This window comes from Callorhinchus milii, unplaced genomic scaffold (assembly GCF_018977255.1).
Source record: "Callorhinchus milii isolate IMCB2004 unplaced genomic scaffold, IMCB_Cmil_1.0 Scaffold15, whole genome shotgun sequence".
Classification (NCBI taxonomy): Eukaryota; Metazoa; Chordata; class Chondrichthyes; order Chimaeriformes; family Callorhinchidae; genus Callorhinchus; species Callorhinchus milii.
The window spans coordinates 13,415,117-13,436,563 of NW_024704756.1; the positions used below are offsets into that span (position 1 = coordinate 13,415,117).

The 21,447-nt window shown below is 41.7% G+C and overlaps 1 protein-coding gene across 7 annotated transcripts in view; it reads left to right on the forward strand.

Annotated features, from left to right (window-relative positions):
• Positions 1–21,447, forward strand: part of LOC103178359 (CD99 molecule-like 2) — a 36,461-nt gene that overhangs the window by 8,419 nt on the left and 6,595 nt on the right. For 2 of the 7 annotated variants that reach the window (XM_042340601.1, XM_042340605.1), the window contains exons 2-6: positions 8,294–8,359; positions 13,501–13,560; positions 18,843–18,935; positions 19,745–19,828; positions 20,689–20,730. In XM_042340601.1, coding sequence (XP_042196535.1) covers positions 8,294–8,359; positions 13,501–13,560; positions 18,843–18,935; positions 19,745–19,828; positions 20,689–20,730 — 345 coding nt within the window. The remainder of the gene's footprint in view (positions 1–8,293; positions 8,360–13,500; positions 13,561–18,842; positions 18,936–19,744; positions 19,829–20,688; positions 20,731–21,447) is intronic. The other 5 variants (XM_042340602.1, XM_042340603.1, XM_042340604.1 and 2 more) reach the window with 5 other exon arrangements.

The following is a 21,447-nucleotide window of genomic DNA, read 5'->3' on the forward strand; positions in this document are numbered from 1 at the left end:
ATTCTTAAAAGTGCTTTTCCAGAAATTAATTTTTAAATTCCATACTCAAACGTCTCATACGCAGCATTTAATTGAGCATTATTCTTAGTGGCAGAGGAAAGAGGGAATGAATGTGAGCCAGCCGTGAAGCATTGACCCAGTTAGGTATCCCAAACTTTTTCTGTTTAATAGATTTCCATGCTCACAGGATAGTCTGTAGAAGGACTGCCTCCACGGAACCCAGGAGACAAACCGTTTCATCATGTAGGTTTAGACAAAAACACACTCAGACAGCATTAACCTACATTTCGGATTCAAATGAGCAGTGACCTTAGAGGCTCAGATTGGAATGAGCTGGAGCTCAGCTCACCAGGAACTGAACTGAACCATGCATCCAACACTTGTTTAACCCGGACTTCTCCCCTACCTGCTGACTCACCATTCTACCACCCGCTGCCTCCTGGCTCCTGCCTCCTGCTTTGCCCTTGTCCCCTCTGCTCCACCGTCGGCGGCCAAGCTTTCAGATACTACGCCCCAAAACTTTGGAACTCTCTTTCTCGATCCCTCTGCCTTGATCCTTCTTCCCCGTTTTCAGATCATGCCTGAAGACTTTCCACTTCGACCGTGCTTGCAGTCACCATGGTGTCAGGCTTGGCCACTGTTCAGAGCTCTGAGACATTACCCTGCATGAAGGGCACTATATCAATGCAAGTTGTTGTTGATGACTCATCCCCCGTTGAAAGTGGCAACTGCCTCAGATTAGAAATCTCACCCAGATCATGGGCTGAAGGAGAGGAATTAAGTATAGTAAAGTATGCAATGTCCAATTGCATCATACAAGGGCTGTACTAGGTTATTTTTAACTGATGTTATTCACGACAGTTCCTTTCTGTCTCTGTACTAGAGGAGAAGCTCATAAATGCCTGATAAGCGAGATTTCACAGAGATATTTTTTCATAAGCAATAATGGTTGAATATAAAATATAGTATAACTCACTGCAATTATTTGCCGCATGATTATAGTGATTGAGTTTTACTGCTAACAATATCCCTCCGTTCTGTGGTGTTGCACTCACCACCATAATTACATTTGGTTTTTAGTTCAACCAGCCGTCACCCCGTTTCTGTCACATACAGATTGAAAGATGTTAAAAAGTACTTTTCCCAAGTGGATAATCATCTTAGATTAGCAGACTGCTAGCTAATACATTATGCAAGCATTGCTTAGCAACCCGTTTACTGCCTGGCAGAATTAACGTTTCAAGCTTCCTATATGTATTGCAGAGCTGGATTGCCTGCAGACCACAAGAATTAGTTTTAAATAAAATTAATACTTCAGTTATGGCTGTGCAATTTAAATTGGTTGTAAGAGAAAGCGATTGGATAATAAATATTGCATGCATCAAAATGGCAACATGCAACAATGATTTTCAGCAGTTCAGAGGATCAATACAATCAGAACAGATCCTTTGTGCTTTTTTTTAAGACGACTACACATCATCCTGACTATATTGTATAGCTGTCCAGCTTCTGTAGACAAGGATGGAATGGAAAGCATTGGTACTGTGAACATGCAATAAAGGAAAGGATCGACTCCGATCTGCATACTATGAAATGCGTCTGAATTGAAGGTGTACCTTGAGGATTTAGTCATCTGAAATTGGTGCTGAATAGTAATCCAAAGGGATGAGTTTTAAACACCAGTTTGATAGTAAGGTTAGTCATGATGGGTTACAATGATATTTTATACAATGATATACAAAGTTTCTAGTTTGAAATATTGTTTAGCTGTATTGTTGCTTTGATCTGTATTGTTGCAAGTAAAACTATTCGATGAACCAAGGACAATTGCGAACTCTTGCCTGTTTTATAAACAAAATCTTACAATAATAATAATAATCCTTGCATTTGAAATAGCACCTTATCATATCTTTGAGACGCTTCAAATCAAACGTACCGTAGCCTTGGTAGGTTTGTTCTACTCTGTATCAGCCGCCATTCGCTTTTGTATCTATTGTTATATAAGGCTTTGTTCACAGAGTGCGAGAGAGATCGACATTGGTGTCAATTGACTTTACAGTATATTCTGTGAAGCGCTTTGAGACATCTCGAAGACGTGATCAGGCGCTGCATCAAATGCAAGGATTATTATGATGCCTACAATCGCAAAAGGTGGCTTTTATTGTCTTCAGTATGAAGTTGAAGTACCTTACTGGAATACAATACGTCTGAATTAGCATCAGTCCATGGTGGACATTGTATATACTGGCAAAGACGCTGAATGCATTTTTATTTGGTGGTGGATTTCAACAAGATTTTTAAACTATACCTAAGGTGTGAGAAAGAGGCCATGTTATCACTGAGTATCTTTAAAGCAGTAGTGTGATATTGATTTGTCATTGCAATGTGATATTTAATTAAACTGGCAATTGTTCATGAAACGAAGGGAAGGAAACGTCACATGGATTTGTAGGGTAACTCTGACTTACTCTATGAGTTTTATGCAGTGTTCTGGTCATAAGCAGACGCTCAGGCCCTGGAGGCAGTACAGAGGAGAGCAGTGGGGCTGATCCCCATTATTAGATTGACAAGCAGTTAGAAACAACTGAATTAGCTAGAGCTGTTCAGCCAGTGTCTCAGAGGGGAACCTCGTATATAATGCTAAACGGAATAAAGAAAATGCCAGAACATAATAATAATAATAATCCTTGCATTTGATATAGCACTTTTCACGTCGGGAGGACGTCCCAAAGCGCTTCACAGAATATACTGTAAAGTGAATTGACTGTATATTTGTAGGCGAACGCGGCAGCCAATTGCGCACAGCAATGTCCCACAAACAGTCATGGATTGAAAGTGACCAATTTTTTATTATTTTTTTTTTTGGAGGGATTATTATTAGGCTCTGTGTGGAGTAAGGTAACTTGCCCAAGGTTTCGCCCTCTGCCTGGAATTGAACTCGGGTCTCTCGCTTGCAAAGCGAGTGCTCTAACCACTGAGCTACAGGACTCCACAAATGATTTTCAGATATGCCAAGACCCAAGGGCAACAGTTTCAGGGTTGTGAAGAACACTAGGAAGTATGTATTTAAACACAGAAGGTGGTCAACATCCAAGACAAATTACCAGGAAGAACAGTGAAATCCTTCTAAGAAACAGTTTGATGCTGTAATGAGAAGGTGATAGTTGTTGGGAGTTCTGGAAGGATGAGATCACAAGGATTGAAAGGGCTTCTTCACCCAAACTTCTTGTGATGTTGAGAAGAGCTACATAGATCTCTTACATTGCTTGTGAACCAGTGTGAAGCGTCGCTTATGCAAGTTGATAAAACAATACTGTGCCAGAATGTCAAGCTGGGAACGCATTGATTTTTTGTGTTTTATTTGTAATTAACTCGGCTGTTGTTCCTCCTTTGCTGCTTCTGATCGAGACAGGTTTGCGAGTATCATGTAAATCCAGTTTATTAAGGTGACATGCAGAGAAATACAAGCATGGTTGTTTTTATTTTAATTTAGTTGATGCAGCTGAGTATTTTACTGCCCTCTGGTTGATATTTCTAGTTTCCAAAACAAATACAACTCACTTTCAGGCGAAAGAACAGTCAGTCAACAGTGGAACGCAAAGCTTCAAGTTTTGCCGAAGGCTGTGAATTGGCTATTTTAATAGAATATTTCATTAGCAACAGCCAAGTTCCTGGCTCTCATAGGTTATAGAGGAGAAACATTAAATCTCCAGTGAGGGTTTGGTACAAATCAAAAGTGAAGGAAACTCCCATGAAAATTAATCATTGGCCAGATGCTAGGTACGTTGATGTTATCAAGATTGAAAACCCCAGTTTATAAATACAGTAATTGCCAATTTAGATAAAAATTTCAGTACTTAAAGATTTTGAAAGAAACTAAAAAGGGTTATTTCATATAAAATGTGTCCAATTCATACTTTTTCATCTCTTTTTGTGTGGTGATATAGCACCTTAAAAATCTTTAAGCCCCCAAACTGTACAGAACACAGAAACTGAGAGGCAATAAGCATCTTACCCTCTCACCTTCTCTCTTTCTCTTCCCAACATCTTAGTCAAAACGTCCAGCGATGTGTTTTCAATAAATAGTGTCATTTGTATTTAAGGATTACATGTCAATGTAAAGTTAATATTCAGATTCATTTCCCCCACTTCCCCAGGTGAAGGAAGTACGAGAATGTTATGAGCAAAATCCAGCAAAATATTCCTGTTAATAAGGAACTGACATAGTGACACAGCCTATAAATTCTTCATATTCCTGAAGGCCTTCACTCACTGAAGGTTCAAAGATTGATGCTAGCGTCCAGCCGGCCTTTCTCCCAGATCACTGGTCAGAATCGAGCTAATGTGTAAAGGTCCCTCTTCACTTGCCGTTACAGAGTTACATCAACAAAATACACAACAGGGGAGAAGTCTCATTTCTAGGATAAACCAAGGCCTGTGGTTTCCTGTTACTTTCCATGATTTATTCTCTGCCGCACGCTGTAGTTATGTACAGAGCGCAGTCTGTTTGTCACTGCAGGAACAGGCTCTCAGATTCTTTTAGAAACTTGAGCCCACAGGGAAGTGGGTTTCAATTACAGTGCTGATTTGAAGCACTAACCCACAGACCAATTCTGGTGGATTAGCAGGGGTTATGAATTATAAATCAGACATTTGATGGTCGTGTCACAAGGTTTTGTTGGTTGGGGATGAGGATGTGGGGATGGAAGATGGGAAACAGAAAGAATGTAAGTCATGCAATTAGATTGTACATTACGGGGCGGGAGGGAGCAAGGCCCAGAGTTTGTTGAAATGCTAAAATAATGGACGCTAAACTGGATTTCTTACTGAGCTAGTTAATATATAATACAAGACATCAATGAGATCACTAATCGGCAGCATGATTGAGGGTCATGCACCAGAATGTGGATGTATTGATGTGGCTTGAGCTGCAACTGAGATTCAAATGGGTGGGTTGATCTGGCTGTAGACGGTTTAATTCGATCAACAGCAATAACTATTTTTGGAGAGTAGGTAAAGCGAAACTCGAGGCTTCGTTAAATGCCTGTGTGACCACAGCCAATTTCAGTTCTAAAGGCTGGGACCAATACTGTTGAACAGATGCAAAAATCCAAGTGTCACCTTCTTAACAACAACATCTTGCATTTATATAAACGCCCTTCAAAGGAGGCAGCATCTGGGAGCACTGAATTGAAGACTTATTTCCACTTGGCAGCATCAGTTAGAATGTTATCTAGAATGTGATTATATCTAGTGCCAGGCTGCTTATTCAGATGCTAACAGATAAAGAACGACCGCACTGAATAGACAGGTATAGACTTAAATTTAGCGTAAAATTGACTTTGGTAACCAATAATGTGCTTGCTCACTGAAAACAAACCTGTTCTTCCCATGCGACAACCTAATGGCTAGACAGCACCCTTCTATAAGGAACATACCCCAAGTAACAGTGTCTGATACAGCCCATGCTTCTAGATAAATAAATTAAAAGCTGTCCATTTATCACATCTAAATCCAGAAAACCTTGACTTGTCAGTGTTAACTTTTCACTTGCAAATTCAGCAGTACATGTTGGTATCCATCTCCTAGCAGTGAGACAAATTATTGTGGTATCTGGCTTCGATATTCCATGTTCTAACAAGGTCAGTAAGCAGCCTTCCTCTATACGACTCAATTGATATACTGTGGAAGGCTCTGTTTTCTTAGTAGCAAGTTTGTGATAAGAAGGGCCAGCCAGATATTTTAAACTCCAAATTTTACTATCAAATACTATAAGCATTTTGTCCTTAAAATGCAACTTTAGTCTGCTCCTCTGTCAAATTTATTGCACGGATTTTTGTAAAATCCTGCTTGTTCTCGCTGGAAGGGATGGATGGATAAAGTTCACTCCAAAAATACAATTCTACTTTTTTTCCTTTTCCTCTTCAAATTCCATTCAATTCAGCACAGACCCACAGAGGTATAATCATTCGATATTTTTTGAACAAAGAGGGGTGGGGGGAGGCCCTCTGATAATGGCCCAGAAGATAATCATCCATGAAGTAAACTCATGGGTTAGGGCAATGCAAGGAATTAGGTCATGTATAAATTAAGGCTTTGGTAGACTTATAATTATGATTATTTCATAAGTTATAAGGCATCCAACAAAAGTTGGTTGCCTGCCAGCTATGAGCTCAGATTCTGGTCTTGTTGTAGGACTCTGTAGTTCACTAACTTGGCTAAATGCCCTGTTTTACAATGGAGATTTTGCAACACAAGAATTGTAGCACGTGTGATAATAAAGATGTTGCACATACAATACTCCTTTATGTTAACCAGTGCTATGGGCAAAACAAGGTCTGGGTACATACGAGTCCTGATTAATTAAAGATTACACACATTTTGTTGTACAGTTAAGGGTTATCTAAGTCCTGAAATTGATTAAATAGAGGAAGCGATAGAAAATATTATATGATCCTAAGCGATGTTTTTAAAACAGGATAGCTGTTTATTGTGAGCTTGTAGCAATTCACACACAGTGTCATCTATTTGATTATTTTTGAGATATTAAGTTCACACTAAAGATAATGTATGGTTTTGCTGCCAGTAGATGCTATTCACCACACACAGGAAATCTCTCTCTCTCTCTCACACACACACTCACAGTTAATTCCAGTATGCTGCTATATTATTAGTGGGGGTGGGATTTATGACTTATGAAGTGCAAGAACCAAAAATAGGAATTCGGGTGGAGAAGGTCCTCGCTCGAATTTGGTTTCATTCTTCCAGAAACAATATGATAGCATTAGCAAACCTCTCCATCCAGTATTTCTAATGTAGCAGTCTTTGTAACAAGCATTATTTCAACATAAGCAAGCATTATCTTCATAGAAACTATGAATCATTTTCTGCGGGATGAGGAAGGGAAGTGTATTTCACTTGTCATCACGATATCACATGCAAAATAAAATTACAATAGAGAGTGGAATTTATAAACAAAACAAACTGAGCAGCCACCAGTAACAGCCCCTATCGCAGTTGAATTTATAAACAACAAAAAAATGCCACCAGACTTTATAGGAAGATATTTTACCCTTTACATTTAGTGATTAGTCTTCCCGTCGACAAGCACAGCACACCTCCTACTGGCAGTTCAGCAAGATGCAATCACAGTGAGAACAGACTGAAATGGGTTACGCAGACTTGCGTAGAACATTAGAGCACAGAAACTGATCACTTAGCCAAACAAGTCTGTGCCGGTGTTTATACTCCTCACGAGCCTCCATTCACCTAATCCCTTCTCTCCAGTGCCTTGGGTTGTCCTCCTGACGTGGAAGGCGCGATACAAATGGAATTTGTTCTTTTAACGCATTAAGTTTTCTCTTCAACCACAGCTTCTAGTAGTGAGTTCCACATTCTCACCACAGCTGTACGTAAAGCAGTTCCTCCTAAACTCCCTTTTAGATTTGCTAAAGGATATCTTACAAGAAAAAGTTTCAAAAGAGATCACCATGAAAGGTTAGCAGAGAAATACTTTACTTTGTTACATAAAGGCAAGAGGATTGGTAGCAAAGAAGAGTACGTGAGAGAAAGCAAATACAATATAGAATCATAAGGATCTTGTGTTGACCTCCTGAAAAAGTGTGCCAAGCCAGTATTGTTAAACACTTTGGGTTAAACACTGTTAAAGTGTGATATAAATGCAAATTTGTATTTGTATTTCTGATAAAGTTCTCCATTTACCCATTTACATTTTCAATGATTTGTCTGATTCCTTTTCATAATCTTTAATTAATTATAATTCACGATATAGATTGAAAGATACACCAAAATCTTATGATTACGAGCGGAGTTTTTAGTCTCAGAACGTTACCTGGTTAATGTTGTTAAGTAGACTTTCCTATTAGGCAGATTCCATCAGGTAAATGCACTGGAGTGAGAATGTGCAGAACACAAAGGGTAGATTTTGAATATTGACTCAAGACTGTATGTACTGGGGCTGTTCAATAACCTGTCCATGGGCAGTAAAACAAACATACCCACTGTATGCAAGAATCCGATCTTTGCAATGAGCAAGCTAGGTTACAGTCAGGAGGTACAGGAAAAGCAAGGAAGCGCTGAGCTACCAAGAAGTTAAGATGTTTGCTGGAAAAACTCCCCCCGATTAACTAGGAAGAAACCGGTCCTGATAGCCATCATCAGAGAGCTGCTGGACATTGCCAAGAATGCAGCGGCTTAGGTTGGATATCGATGTGGTTTTGTGTCGTGTGATGTGAACGTTGCTCACTGACAACTGATCTTTGTTCGCTCTTAGTTTTAGGAGACCATGAATTTGATTGGGACTTGTCCGACGCCTTGGATGACGTAACCCCAAAGCGACGTAAGTTTTCCACATTGCAAGTATTTCTTAGTACGGAGCTGTTTCTCTGAAGCATTGCACTTGAAGGAGCAATAATTACTGTCGAACACCAATTTCTACCTCTAAAAATTACGGCTCGATTACAGAAACTCACTCTTCATCAGCCTTCCCAACTCTTCCCTTCACAGGCTGCAGATCATCCAAAACTCTGCAGCTCATGTACTCTCGCGCACCAGGCTCCGTGACCCCATCACTCCCCCCTCACCCAACTCCACTGGCTCCCCAAGACCCAAGGTTCGAGTTCAAGATCCTCGTCCTCACTTTCAAGGCCATCCATGGCCTTCCCCCCTCGTACCTCTCTGACTTGCTGGCTCCCTACCAACCTGCCCGCACCCTCCGTTCAGTGGGCTCCGGTCTGCTCTATGTCTCCACCCACCCAACCCGACGGGTGGCCAGGCTGTCAGCCTCCACACTCTGGAACTCCATCCTACAGTCCTTTCGCCTTGCTTCCTCCCTTGCCTCCTTCAAAGCCGGTCTCAAGATCCTTCTCTTCGATCATACCTTTGGAAGCCCTCCCACCTCTCTGCCTTCCCTCACCCCTACACCACCCCTCCCCCATGCTCGGGCCCAGACACCTGACTGTTCAGCGCTTTGGGATGTCCTCCCAACGTGAAAGGAGCTCTCTAAATGTAATTTTGTTGTTGCAAAAACAGAAATGCCTAATGTTCTTTTAATCTCAAAATTACACATCTGCACTACACAGAAGCTTTGTGAAGTACTTGGAGACATACAACAACAACAACAAGATTCCATTTATAGAGCGCCTTTCACGTCGGGAGGACATCCCAAGGCGCTGTACAGTTGGGTCAGGACCCGAGAATTGGGGAGAAATGGTGAGGGGAGGGAAGGGAGGGAGCGAGGAGGGGGTAGAGAGTCGAGAGGGGAGCTGAAGGCACGGTCAAAGAGAAAGGTCTTGAGACCGGCCTTGAAGGAGGAAAGGGAGGAGGCAAGGCGAAGGCACTGGGGGATAGAGTTCCAGAGCCTAGGGGCTGAAGGCCCGGCCGCCGATGGTAGGGCAGTTGGGGCGGGAGATGTGGAGCAGACCGGAACCAGAGGAACGGAGGGTATGGGCAGTTAGGTAGGGGGATAGTAGGTCGGAGAGGTAGGAGGGAGCAAGGCCGTGAATGGCCTTGTAGGTGAGGATGAGGATCTTGAAATCGATCCTCTGGGGGACGGGGAGCCAGTGGAGGCGAGCGAGGGTGGGAGTGATGTGGTTCCGAAGCCTGGTGCGGGACAGTACACGAGCTGCAGAGTTCTTACATTTTAAGACAATATGGGTTTGCAGACTAAGACTTGGTTGAATTTCAGATCTCAGGCTTCCTTTCAACTGAACGCCATGAATCTGGGTTTGTTGTATAAGATGAAAACCACTACACTATGTCGGTCTCCATAACAATGATAATTGACCTCAATAAAAGATAATTACAGGAAATTGGAGCAGAAAAGGTGGTGTTCATAGGTTTGGTACAGAACATCAAACAGGAAAATATCATTTTTGCGATTCCACACTTTTCTCTAACCTGTTGACAAATGTTGAAAAAGTCAGTAATATATTGGCCAAGCGAGGGGTGTGTATGGTATTTTTCTGGACATTAAGTGCCAGAATCACTTGTCTCAATAAATAATTCTCTATGCTCCAGGTTTTACGAAAATTCAAGCCAGTTAGGGGTTGAAAGTTTCCTGTATGGCTGCATTACTAAAAATCTTTAAACTTTCCTTACTTGCTAGAACAGTAGTATTGGTCACACTCTCTTGCATCCGTGTCGGGAACGCAAGGTATAAAAAGCAAACATCTAGAGCCCTACTTACAAAAACAACCAAATACTGGAAGTTTGCTCAGGTGCCGAGTACACACACAAGCTGAGTGGCATTAAATCAAAATGTTAGCACCATATTACACAAGACAACAGGACCGAAAACAGCACAAGGATCTTTTCATTACTGATTAACCGCGCAACGTTCCTTTCAGCCAAAGAGGGCATCAAAACATTACGAGAAACAGGCTGAAAGAGTTCACTGGAGACAAGTCAATGGGAGTCACAGACACAGCTGCCAAAAATTGGATCCGCTCATCTGCAGCCAGGCTTGCTCAAGGGAGCCAGCAGACGAGAGTTTCAGGGAAAACAAATTAACAGGAACGGGCAAACAAATCCAGTGTGTATAAGATATAGGACATTCATTCACATTTCCAGATTGGATACAGGCTGCTCAAGGGGATCTACTCCCGTTTCTGCAGCTGGATTCTCTCCTTGGCTCAAGAACATGTTTTCATTGGATTGCAACTAGGATTTGCCACTTTGCGGCAGAAACCTTTACTTCTTTAAACTCTTCATCCTCTCTATGGCCTACCACCACCACCAACAATTTGCATTTATATAGACCCTCACACAGGCTAGAGTCCCAGAGCGGCAGAAACCAAAGATCATTTATCCCCTCACTGAAAAGGTGAGAGCCAGACTTGTTGCTCAGCACCAGTCAATTAGGATGTACACCAATGTAACTGGAGGAACTCAACAAACCTGCTCAGCCTCCATTCATCACTATATTGCTGACATGAGGGATCAGAGGCACACAATTTCACCTAGTCGTAGGCTTTGAGGCCGTCTTATCCTGAATTTGCACGCACTTGTGGAAAATTCTTTTAAAAAATCATTTTGAATTTCAAAGCCTTTTTTCCGTGTGTTGAAAAAAACAAAATGAGAACTTCCAAATGAGAACCCACTTGTCCACCCCTCTGCCCGACCCCAAACTCTATGATGAAATGACGGTGCTGGCTTAAGGCTAGATGGAATTGCGGGTCCCTGGTGTTCGATAGGAAAAAGCAGGAGCAGAGAGCGCACACACTAGATGCAGCCACTGGACATCAGCGTCACACAGCTGGCAGTTGTCAGTATGTACTACTGAGTGAATGCATGCCCGAAGGGTCACATACTCACATGATATTGGGATGTCTGATGCAAAAGTTAAAATTGTCTCTTGCGTGCACGGGCCCTCTCTCCCTCCCTCTTCTCCCCAGATTTACCTAGTGGACAATACCAAGCAATCATTGCAGTACTTCTCAGGATTTATTCTTCAACTCAACTAAAATAAATAAAATTCTTTCCACGTTAATTCCACGCACCTGCATAATCCTTCTCCGCTGCTTCAATGCCAAGGAAAGAACAGAAAGAGCCACTTGTTGCACACCCCGTCAGAGACTGATCAGAACAAACACTTTTACCTGCCACGTCCTATCTGTCTGTGTCTGCTCATTCAAACCACAGGAACTATGAAGTGTGATCACCTGTCCTCATGCAGACCACATTGCTTTCTCAAGAGACTGAAACTGGCAAAATGTCTCACAGCAGCCTCTGGTAGATTGCTGAAACAATTAAAAGAAATTTGCAGCTTCCACATTTCCTTATACTTCCTCTGTCTCAGCTTCTTGTTAAACATCTAATTAGAATCACATTTCTATTTGCTCTGGGTGCAACCATCTGAAAAATATTCATCATTAAATCCCGTTAAGACTCCAATCAGAGCAACAGCAGCAGTCATTAGGAGAATATTCAGTGCTTAATATGCATAGAGAAACTGCAAATAAGCATTTGTCATTACATTCTGTGATTTTCTTTGTATCATCTCCGAAGTCTTCTCTCCCATCACCCTGTGTGTTGAGAGCGTTGCCATGCGTGGAATTATTGCTGTTCTGCATCATAAAAACAAAAAAGGTCAGAACAAAGAAAGAGCAAAGGCTGAAAGACATAATGTATCGGCAAAATAAACTGTGACGGGAAAAAGGAAGATGGAAGAGATGAAAGATATCGCTGAATTAGATTTATCAGTTAGTGCGCTAAGGTGTACGTTTTTATGTTGCCACTGACAACTGTTTGTGGGAAATTGGCTGGAACATTTCGCCCAAAAAATATAGTCAATTCACTTTACAGTATATTCTGTGAAGTGCTTTGAGACATCTCAACAGCATGTTAAGTGGCTATTTGAAATGCAAGGATTATTATTATAACCTCCTGAATCACTCATTCATTCCCACTTAGTTCTGGGTTTGAATCTCAAAAGGCCCATTCAATCCTTCACCCTTTCAAGGTTGATAAAAGCATCTTGTTCAAATAATATCCAGTTTGAGGGAGGGAAGCAAGGTTTTCCTAGGATTGAACTGGCTTCAAGGACACACGGTTAAGGAAAGCGAGGCAGGTCCATAATATTCCAGGCACAATTAGTAGTGACGGGACTATACTATCTGGCTTATCAATTAGACAAGAAAGTCTTCAACCATGTGAAAGCTGAAGTCACACAGATGAGACAGGCAGACAAACCTGTTCAGGAGGTCGTTAAAGATCCCACAACAATATTCAAAAAAGTAAAGGGAGTTTCTCCTGGTCAGTTCCTGCTACTTTCTAAATAACAAAAAACTTTTGCTAAAAGTTCAAAAAACGTTTCCTTGTTAGTTAGAAGCGCCACAGTTTCAGAAGCAAGTATACCATGCCACTCTGAAGCAAGCCGCTCTGTGCCGCATAGTAGGAAAGAAAGCAGATTTGTCCTTGGTAGAAATAATAATAATAATCCTTGCATTTGATATAGCGCTTTTCACGTCGCGAGGACGTCCCAAAGCGCTTCACAGAACACACTGTAAAGTGAATTGACTGTATATTTGTGGGCGAACGCGGCAGCCAATTGCGCAAAAGTAATAACCTGTCACACAGCATGCATCAGAAGGAAAATATTTCTCCAGAAAACTTATTTTACTGATTTCAGTCTCTTACACCACAGAACTGGGAGAAGGGGCTGAATGTAATGTGCCCTTGGCTCTTACCAGTGGGCAGATTCAGTGAGCTCTTAGTCAGAAGTGTATTCAGTTGCATTGTATGACAGAGCTGGGAAACGTTTTACACTATGATTGAATGAATAGGGATAAAGAGGGTTGAAAGAACAATGTTTAACTGTGTCATTGGGTGTTTCTTCACACTTAAAGTGGACACAATATGAAAGTTTCACAGACCTAGAATGACACTTTGCAACTGTCTAACGGAGGTGACTGATGACTGATATATCGACTGATATGTGTAATGTATGGTTTTTCACACCTTTTTTCTGTGACACAATAGATGGAACCTTTCTTTTCTCTACAGCTCTTACAACGCCTAGCAAACCTTCAAGTGGGACGGGTGAGTGCTTTCGCAATCAGTGTGATCAAAATATAGGGGTGAAACAAAGAGCATTTGCTATGGGGCCTTTAGCCTTTCTGTTCACACCCTCTGGAACTCCATCCCGGAATCCCTCCATCTCTCCCCCTCCCTTGCCTCCTTCAAGACCTGTCTCAAGACCTTCCTCTTCAACCGTGCCTTTGATCATCTTTCCATCACCACCCCCTTGCCCTCCACACCTCTTGACTCCAGCTCGGTTGCAAACCCTTGACTATCCAGGGGCTTGGGATGTCCTCCCGACATGAAAGGCGCCATATAAATGCTGTTTGTTGTTGTTGTTACTAGCGTTATTGTTGTTATTGGCGTTATTTGTGTAAGTTAACCCAAAGAGCGCAATAGCTTAGCCCGACTGGTCCTTGACGGTTTTTATACTCTATATGAGCCCCCATTCCTCATTCCCCTTTTCCTTGTGTATACGTGAAGTTTCCTCTTAAATGCATTGATGCTTTTTTGCTTCAATCACATCTTCTGGTTGTGAGTTCCTCATTTTTACCACTCTCTGCGTAAGAAGCTCCTGGGTATCTTATACTTATGCCCCCTCATTTTGGACTCACTCACTCAGCAAAAGGTGGAAACAGTCTATCAATATTCTTTTTTTTATTGAATCGTTTCATAAATGCGTTCAGCACCTCAGGTATTCCATGCAGCATTGCGCGGGCTGCCCAGAGAGCAACATCTCACAGTATTGTCAGAGTTGAATTTATTTCCATTGTTTCAAGCACTCTAGGGAGATAAAATAGGGGGGACAGTTTGGAAGTGGGGGGTGGTGATGGGGGGGGGGGCGCGGGGAGACAATTCTTTAAAGCCTCTTGGTTGCGTTGCTGCAGTAGCAGCTTTCATCCAGTCTACGGTGCAAAAAATGTATTTGGTTCAGTGGCTCAACGTACAGATTTGTGACATCTAATTAATATTCATAGAACTAATTTGCATGTGATTCCAGTCCCCTGGAATTGTGCTGCACACTGGAGAGAAAATAGGCCTCACATGAATTGAGAGGTTTTAAAGGAGCCACTGCTACACACAAGTGCGCAGACACAATGCACTGTTTGTATGCTGCAAATTAGCATTGAAGAACACAAAATAAACAACACTAAACACTAGTTAGCAGCAGCATGTGTGTCAGCCTGGCTTGGTTGATGGCCCTCTCCAGTCTGTGTCAGAAGGTTGTGGATTCAAGTCCCACATCAGGACTTTGAATCCACATTCCAGACTCCAATACAATGCTGGAGGAACGCTGCATTTTGAGAGATGTGTCCTTCGGATGAGATGTTGAACCAAGGTCTCATCTGCCTGTTTAGGTGGGCGTTAAAGATCCCAGACATTATTCAGAAATAGAAGGGAGTTTCTCCAAGTGTCGTGGCCAACAATCCCCCAAATAAAATTGGTTGTTCGCTTCACGGCTGTTTGTGGGACATTGTTGTGCTCAAATTGGCTACGTGTTCACCCACAAAATACAAACAGTACATGTCACAGAAACATTGTAATGGACTTTGAGACACTCTCGACATTATAGATGCTTTATCACACGCAAGGATTATTATTCTGGTTCTTGGGGGGGGTTAACTGTGGCTTCAGAAGAGAGCGTCCTCTTCTGTGCTAACACAGAATTTCACACCATCAATCCTTTTGGCCTTGGGAAGCAAGACCTGAGAATTAAGTCTCAATTTGTGCTTGAAAGTGTGTTCAGACAACTCAAACCCATTTTGTATAGGACCTTGAACAGTTGTGAGCTGTAAAAATTCATTGTCGTAATGACAAATTCACCCTCTTTTTCATACTTCACAAAGTACCTCCATTGTTCCTAAGTTAGAATCAGACTCTTCAGCTCACTTTCCCTTCTTAACATGTGCCTTTGTACTACTGAACTGTCTCAACTCTTCTGTGCTCATTCTGGACTCCATGTTGCTCCCTCCCTCTGGTAAGGGTGACGTCTGTGGAATAGGTTGTGGCACCTTTTTTTTTTTGCCCAATTCTGCTTCGTAAACAGAAGTTTTTTTTAAAAAAATAAAATACGCTCGAGTCACATGACAGTGTTCGTGGAGCACAGCTGCGGAGTGCCAGCTGGCTGCATTAATGTCATATTTCCCACAACGCCACGCTGGTTAGAGAAATAACTGGCCAGCTCCTGATGGTGAACAAAGTACAGTCTTGGGTTGCTCCACAATGAAGCCTGAGAACAGCTGGCGGAGGAGTTTGTACTTGCACTGTTCACACACGCAGCTTTTTAAGCAGTGTTGTTTCCCCCAATGGATATTGCTCATTGAAACCCAATCACACAAGCGTCCAGGGAATTATCTTCAACCTTCCTCCTTTCCAGTAGTATTTTTATTTCCCCCCCATCGATCACTACAAATTTTAAGTTTCTTTTAAATAAAAAACGATGAAACAATTAAGCTCACATACTGTCACAGGCATGTTCTACTCAGATCTAGCCCAGTATATTGCGATCTTAATAATTTCCAAAGAAAGGAGCAATGGTGATTTAGCCATTGGTTGTAGGAAGCAGCAACATAGTTGTGGGTCTAGCTATTTCTGCACCGAACATATCTTTCATTTTCGGTGACTTTGATCTTTCTAATGTATTTGACTCTGACATTTCCTCAGCCAAATAGCCAACACAGTTCCCCTTTCCTGAAAAAAATCACCACAATAGAAAACAAATGAAAGTGACTCACTCACGCGAATGTGGAGTCTGTATTTTGAACTGGTTATAGATGTTTGTCATCGATCCACAGCTGGGTGATGAATAACATATCCGGTAAGGGTGAGGAAGTGCCAATGTTGGGTAACGTTATAGAACAATAATCTTCATCAGGAATGGAGGAAGCCTGAATAATCGACTACAGAGCATAATGAGCACAGGGACATCAAACAACATAAAAAGATAGGAATACCAAAAGACACAAGTGATTTTTCAGCAGACAAAACTGACTTCTCTTTTAAGGTGTGCTACAAGAGAGTAAATTAATAACATAACATGATTACATAGCCACAGATAGCTATGAAAATAACTATGCCCCTAACCTCTGGAACTCACTCACTCTACTTCCTCCATCTCACCCGCTCTCTATTGGTCTTTAAAATCCGCCTAAAAACCCACCTCTTCTACCGCACCTGTGGTCATTTCCCCCTTTCCCCTCCTTCTTCCCTTTCTCTCTCGCCTCCACCATTGTGATGCCCTCCAGGACTTTATCCTACGTGAAGGACGTTGCATAAATGATTTTATCAGACGCGGTATAAATCATTCCACGCAATTATCTTTGAGACTTTGTTTGCTGGGATGTGCTGGTAAAGTCATTTAGTTGGCAAACTGAGGTGTCAGGGCTGCTTCAGGCATCGTTAGTCACAACGAGACGACAGCAGTACATTACTGCAAACTCAGACAATTAATCCATTAGTTCAGTTGGGTATGAGGTAATGAATTGCTGCCTTTCTGGTGAAATACCTATTCAGTGTTTCATAGTGACACCTGTTGGCAGACATTCTGTACTACGGCCCACAAAAGAATTCCTTCCCCTCTTATAATAATTTCTACTCTCCCTGAATACCCTTACATATTGTTAGATTGTTCCCTTAGTACCTCGTCTCTCATCAGACTCTGATCGTACTCATTTGCTGTACCTGTGTGCATGTGTAATTCTTTAGTTAGTGGATGAAATGGGACACATTCACAAACTAAATGATAATTATATATACACACACACACACGCATACACAGCAAAGAGGTTTCAGCATTTGGTTATTCCCTTCAGAAATAACATCAACAAACAGAGTTGTTCTGAGGAAAGTTTTAACCTCCCCACGCTTCAAAAAAAAGCATTCTCTGAAATGTTCCTGTCAAAAGATGCCTAATATGATAAACTAACTACGTTCTAAAAAAATTAACATGGTTTTAAATTGCATAATGATAATTTTGAGGTTTTTTTTATAGTGGGATTAATACGTGTGATTTCTTTGGACTTAAATGAGCCCCCACAATGGGTTTTGTTGCTCCTTGCCCGCATTTTTCGTTCACTGCAGTTATTGTGGTTCCCAGAATACATAAATCCACGGCTGTGGATGGCTGATGCTACACTTATGAGTGAAAGGAAATGTCAGTAATGCAGACATGTCCCCGAGTTATAATTAGCTATCAATTATACCATATTGTTCAGTCAGAAACAATTACAATATCCCTCTCCCTCTGTCACTTCAAAATATACAATCAAGAACCTCCATCAAATTGTACAAGGAACGATTTTCCAGGCGATTTGTCCAAAATTTGTACAATTCAACACCATGATCAATGTGAGGTAGCACATAATAATAATAATAATCCTTGCATTTGATATAGCGCTTTTCACGTCAGGAGGACGTCCCAAAGCGCTTCACAGAACACACTGTAAAGTGAATTGACTGTATATTTGTGGTCGAACGCGGCAGCCAATTGCGCACAGCAATGTCCCACAAACAGTCGTAGATTGAAAATGACCAATTTAATTATTGTTTTTGGTTTTTTGGAGGGATTATTATTAAGCGTGTGGGGTAAGGAAACTTGCCCAAGGTTTCGCCCTGCCTGGAATTGAACTCAGGTCTCTCGCTTGCAAAGCGAGTGCTCTAACCCCCGAGCTACAGGACTCCACATGCCAGGATACTGCTCTACAGCTGATATAACCTATTCTTGAGACATCCTGTGTACTAATATTCCATTTATTCGAATACGCTTATTAAAAAAAACTATTTAAAAAAATATATTTTACCTTCAACATCTTGATCCTTTTAAAAAATAAAATCTGTTTTTCGATGGCCCTTGACAGTGCTTTGAGACGTAAATGTTACAGGCATAGATTTTCCTATGTCAGGCACTGTGTGTCAGCAGTAAGTACTCATGACGGTGTGTATGAATGGCAAGAGTATGTTGCATAAGTTTCAAAGAACCATAGATCTACACAGTGCAGACGAAGGCCATTCAGCCCATTGTGTCTACGCCGGCTCCTTTAGAGCAATCCTTTCAGTCCCATTTACCTGCCCTTTCCCCTTACTCCTGTGGTTGGCAAAATTGGCTCCAGCCACACAGTTAATAGCTAGAAAACAAAGATGAATCCAGTATTTTGCACTGATTGTAGTTTTGGATTTGTTGGAAAAACAAGAGAAACCTTCAGGTGCAGCCCTGTGTTTGCTCTAGAAGCTGTGGTTCTCTTCAAACATCCCCACAGTAATAATTACCCGTAAGTTTTGATATCTCTCTCCCTTGGTTTATATAGATGACCTCAGCCTGTGGGATTTTTTTCCAACGTCTGCACGCCCTGGAAGAAAAACCACCAAGTCGCCCAAGACAACTAAGAAACCACCAATGAGTAAACTCTGTCGCTGCTTGATTACCAGTTCTTTTTATTGTAAAGCATTGAGGAAGGGAAGCCTTGGGCTTGCAGCATTCCTAACGGTATTGTGTGGCCAGTCTAGAGGCTATGAGAAAGAAGTGAGTAGGGAAGGGGAGTGAAGGTTAGTGGGAGTACAACACCAGACCTAGTCAGTGGTTGTCACAGAGTGATATTGACATGGGCAGGGAGATAGACGTCCTGGGCTCAGGCTGGTGAGCTCTGCCCTTTCACTTAAAAGAGAAACCATAAGAACAAGCAACAGTGGCAAGTGCTTAGAAAAAAGAGGTAAGAACTGGTGGGAAAATGTAAGGGAACAAGATAAAGCAGTCTTCAAAAAGCTGAAATTGTAAGTGCCAACATTTTCCAAGACCCAGTTGTGTAACTGAGGAGAAATCTAGAGCTCCATTCATGCTTTGAGAAGCAGAAGCCGTTGGCTGTTTTTGCTGGCTTAACCGGTGGCTGTTTATGCCGTGAAGACTTGAGAGAGTCAATCTGTTAAGAAGATTGTGGGATTTACAACAGAACTTCCTAACGTACAGCTGGTGCAGTTAATCAGTCAGTCTAAGTTCCGTTGTTTGGTCAGGCGCGAGGAGGTGGTGGCAGCAACTGACAGGATAGGTTTGAGCGATGAGACGTTTGAGAAAATGCATTAATTTGCAAGCTTAAAGAAGCTGAAATAGACGAGCATTTTGGCAAAATTCCTCTGTCCATGTAAAGCTTGCTACCAACAAGGATTTAAGCACAAACCTTTTTTACTCAATGCTCTCATTTCGTTGATTCTGCAGATATCGGTGATGATGACTTCGACCTCGCAGATGCTCTTGATGACGGGAATGACAAATATAACAAAGGTGGTAAAGGTGGTAAAGGTAAGAAATACAGCAGCTACTTGCATTTACATAGTGCCCTTCATGCAGGGCTGCGCTGCACAGTGACTCAGCAAGCAAGGGGAAAGGGGGCAGGAGAGGCGACCCATGAGGGCGGTCGAAGATGTAGATTTTAAGGTGGGACTTAAAGATGAGTAAAGCGGAGACTAGACCGAGGAATTGAGGTAGGGAGTTCCAGCGGTTAGGTGTACAATGGCTCTGAAATAAAGATCAATGGTTAGAACGTAACCTCGTTACATTTTGATTGCAGTGATTTGGCAACAGATAACATAATGGGCAGCACAGGGAATAATAATATTAATGGCGGTTTAGTCAAATATTTAAAACTGGAAATCGAACGCTAAAGTACAGAGTCAACAAGTCAACATCAGATCTTAGCTTACACAGAAGCCAGCTACTGCCTCTTACCTGAAAGCTTTTGATAAAGTAGAAATCATCAAGTAATGTAAAATTCCAATTACCAGCGTCAGCATAGGTTGCGATGCACCTTCATTTTTAGGTCCCACAGATTAAATGAATTTGAAAATCAAATGTCTCTTGGTTGGTGAAGGTCCACGAGGAAAGTGTTGCCAGATTCTTGGAATTAACTGTGGATTTTATCCAGCTTAGCAAAAATTTTAAACAAACATAAAATATCCCGAGGGAAATATTGATTTGATACTGCTGTGGCCGTGTGTTTTCTGTCAAAAGCCTGACCGTGTTTTGCTCTATGAAGAAGCATGAACAAACTAGAGTCTGGAAGTACAGATTGGTGTAAATATTGCCAGTTTAGAAGATGTTAGTGGTCCCATGATGATTCTTTGTTTGTCACTTTAGTTAAATGCTTTCTATCTGTCCAACAGAGGAACCTTCAGTTCCAGGCTCCAAAGGCAAGGAGAATGGAGGTAAACAAACGGGTGAGGAGTCTGTCACCGAATAACAGGTGGAGTTTGATGAGCCAAGTATTTTCTAAGTCCAGCCAAACCCAGGCCAAGGCATCCCATTTGGTTCTCTGAGCCAGAGCTTGAGGAGATCCATGTATACACGTGTTGGTCATCCCATCATCATGAAATCGCAACTGGGAGCATGAGCATGCTCAGTAGCTATTTAAAGGTACCAGTGAGTTTACAAGAATAAAGTCTACCAGCTGCTCTCATATTGGATCAATCACTTCTAAATGGGAGTCTCCTCAGGGGAGGTTAAGGTGTTACCAGTGTATATACACACACACAGGTAGTTAGTGAATGAGTTTTGATCCTAAGCTGAAAATGTATGAATTATTGTATCACTTCAGTTAGAGCAAGACATCCTTACCATTCCCCTTTATTAATTTTATCAGCAGGACCTGTGCACACACTCAGGCTCCAGTTTTTTTTACTATCTCACAAACAAGCAGGTTAAAACAGTGGCTGTCTGACTGTTGACTTCGGCTTTCCTTTGGCTCACTCAACTTTACTCTGAATCAGGCACAGACTCCTCTCCTTGTGTTGTCTTCCTGCATTTTAACTAACCGATTGAACAGTTGGTCCTGTGCTCTTCTACCTCTGCAAACTTCTCAGTGTGAATTTAATCCAATTGGAAATACTCGGCTATTAATAGAAACATCCCTACTGGCTGAAAAA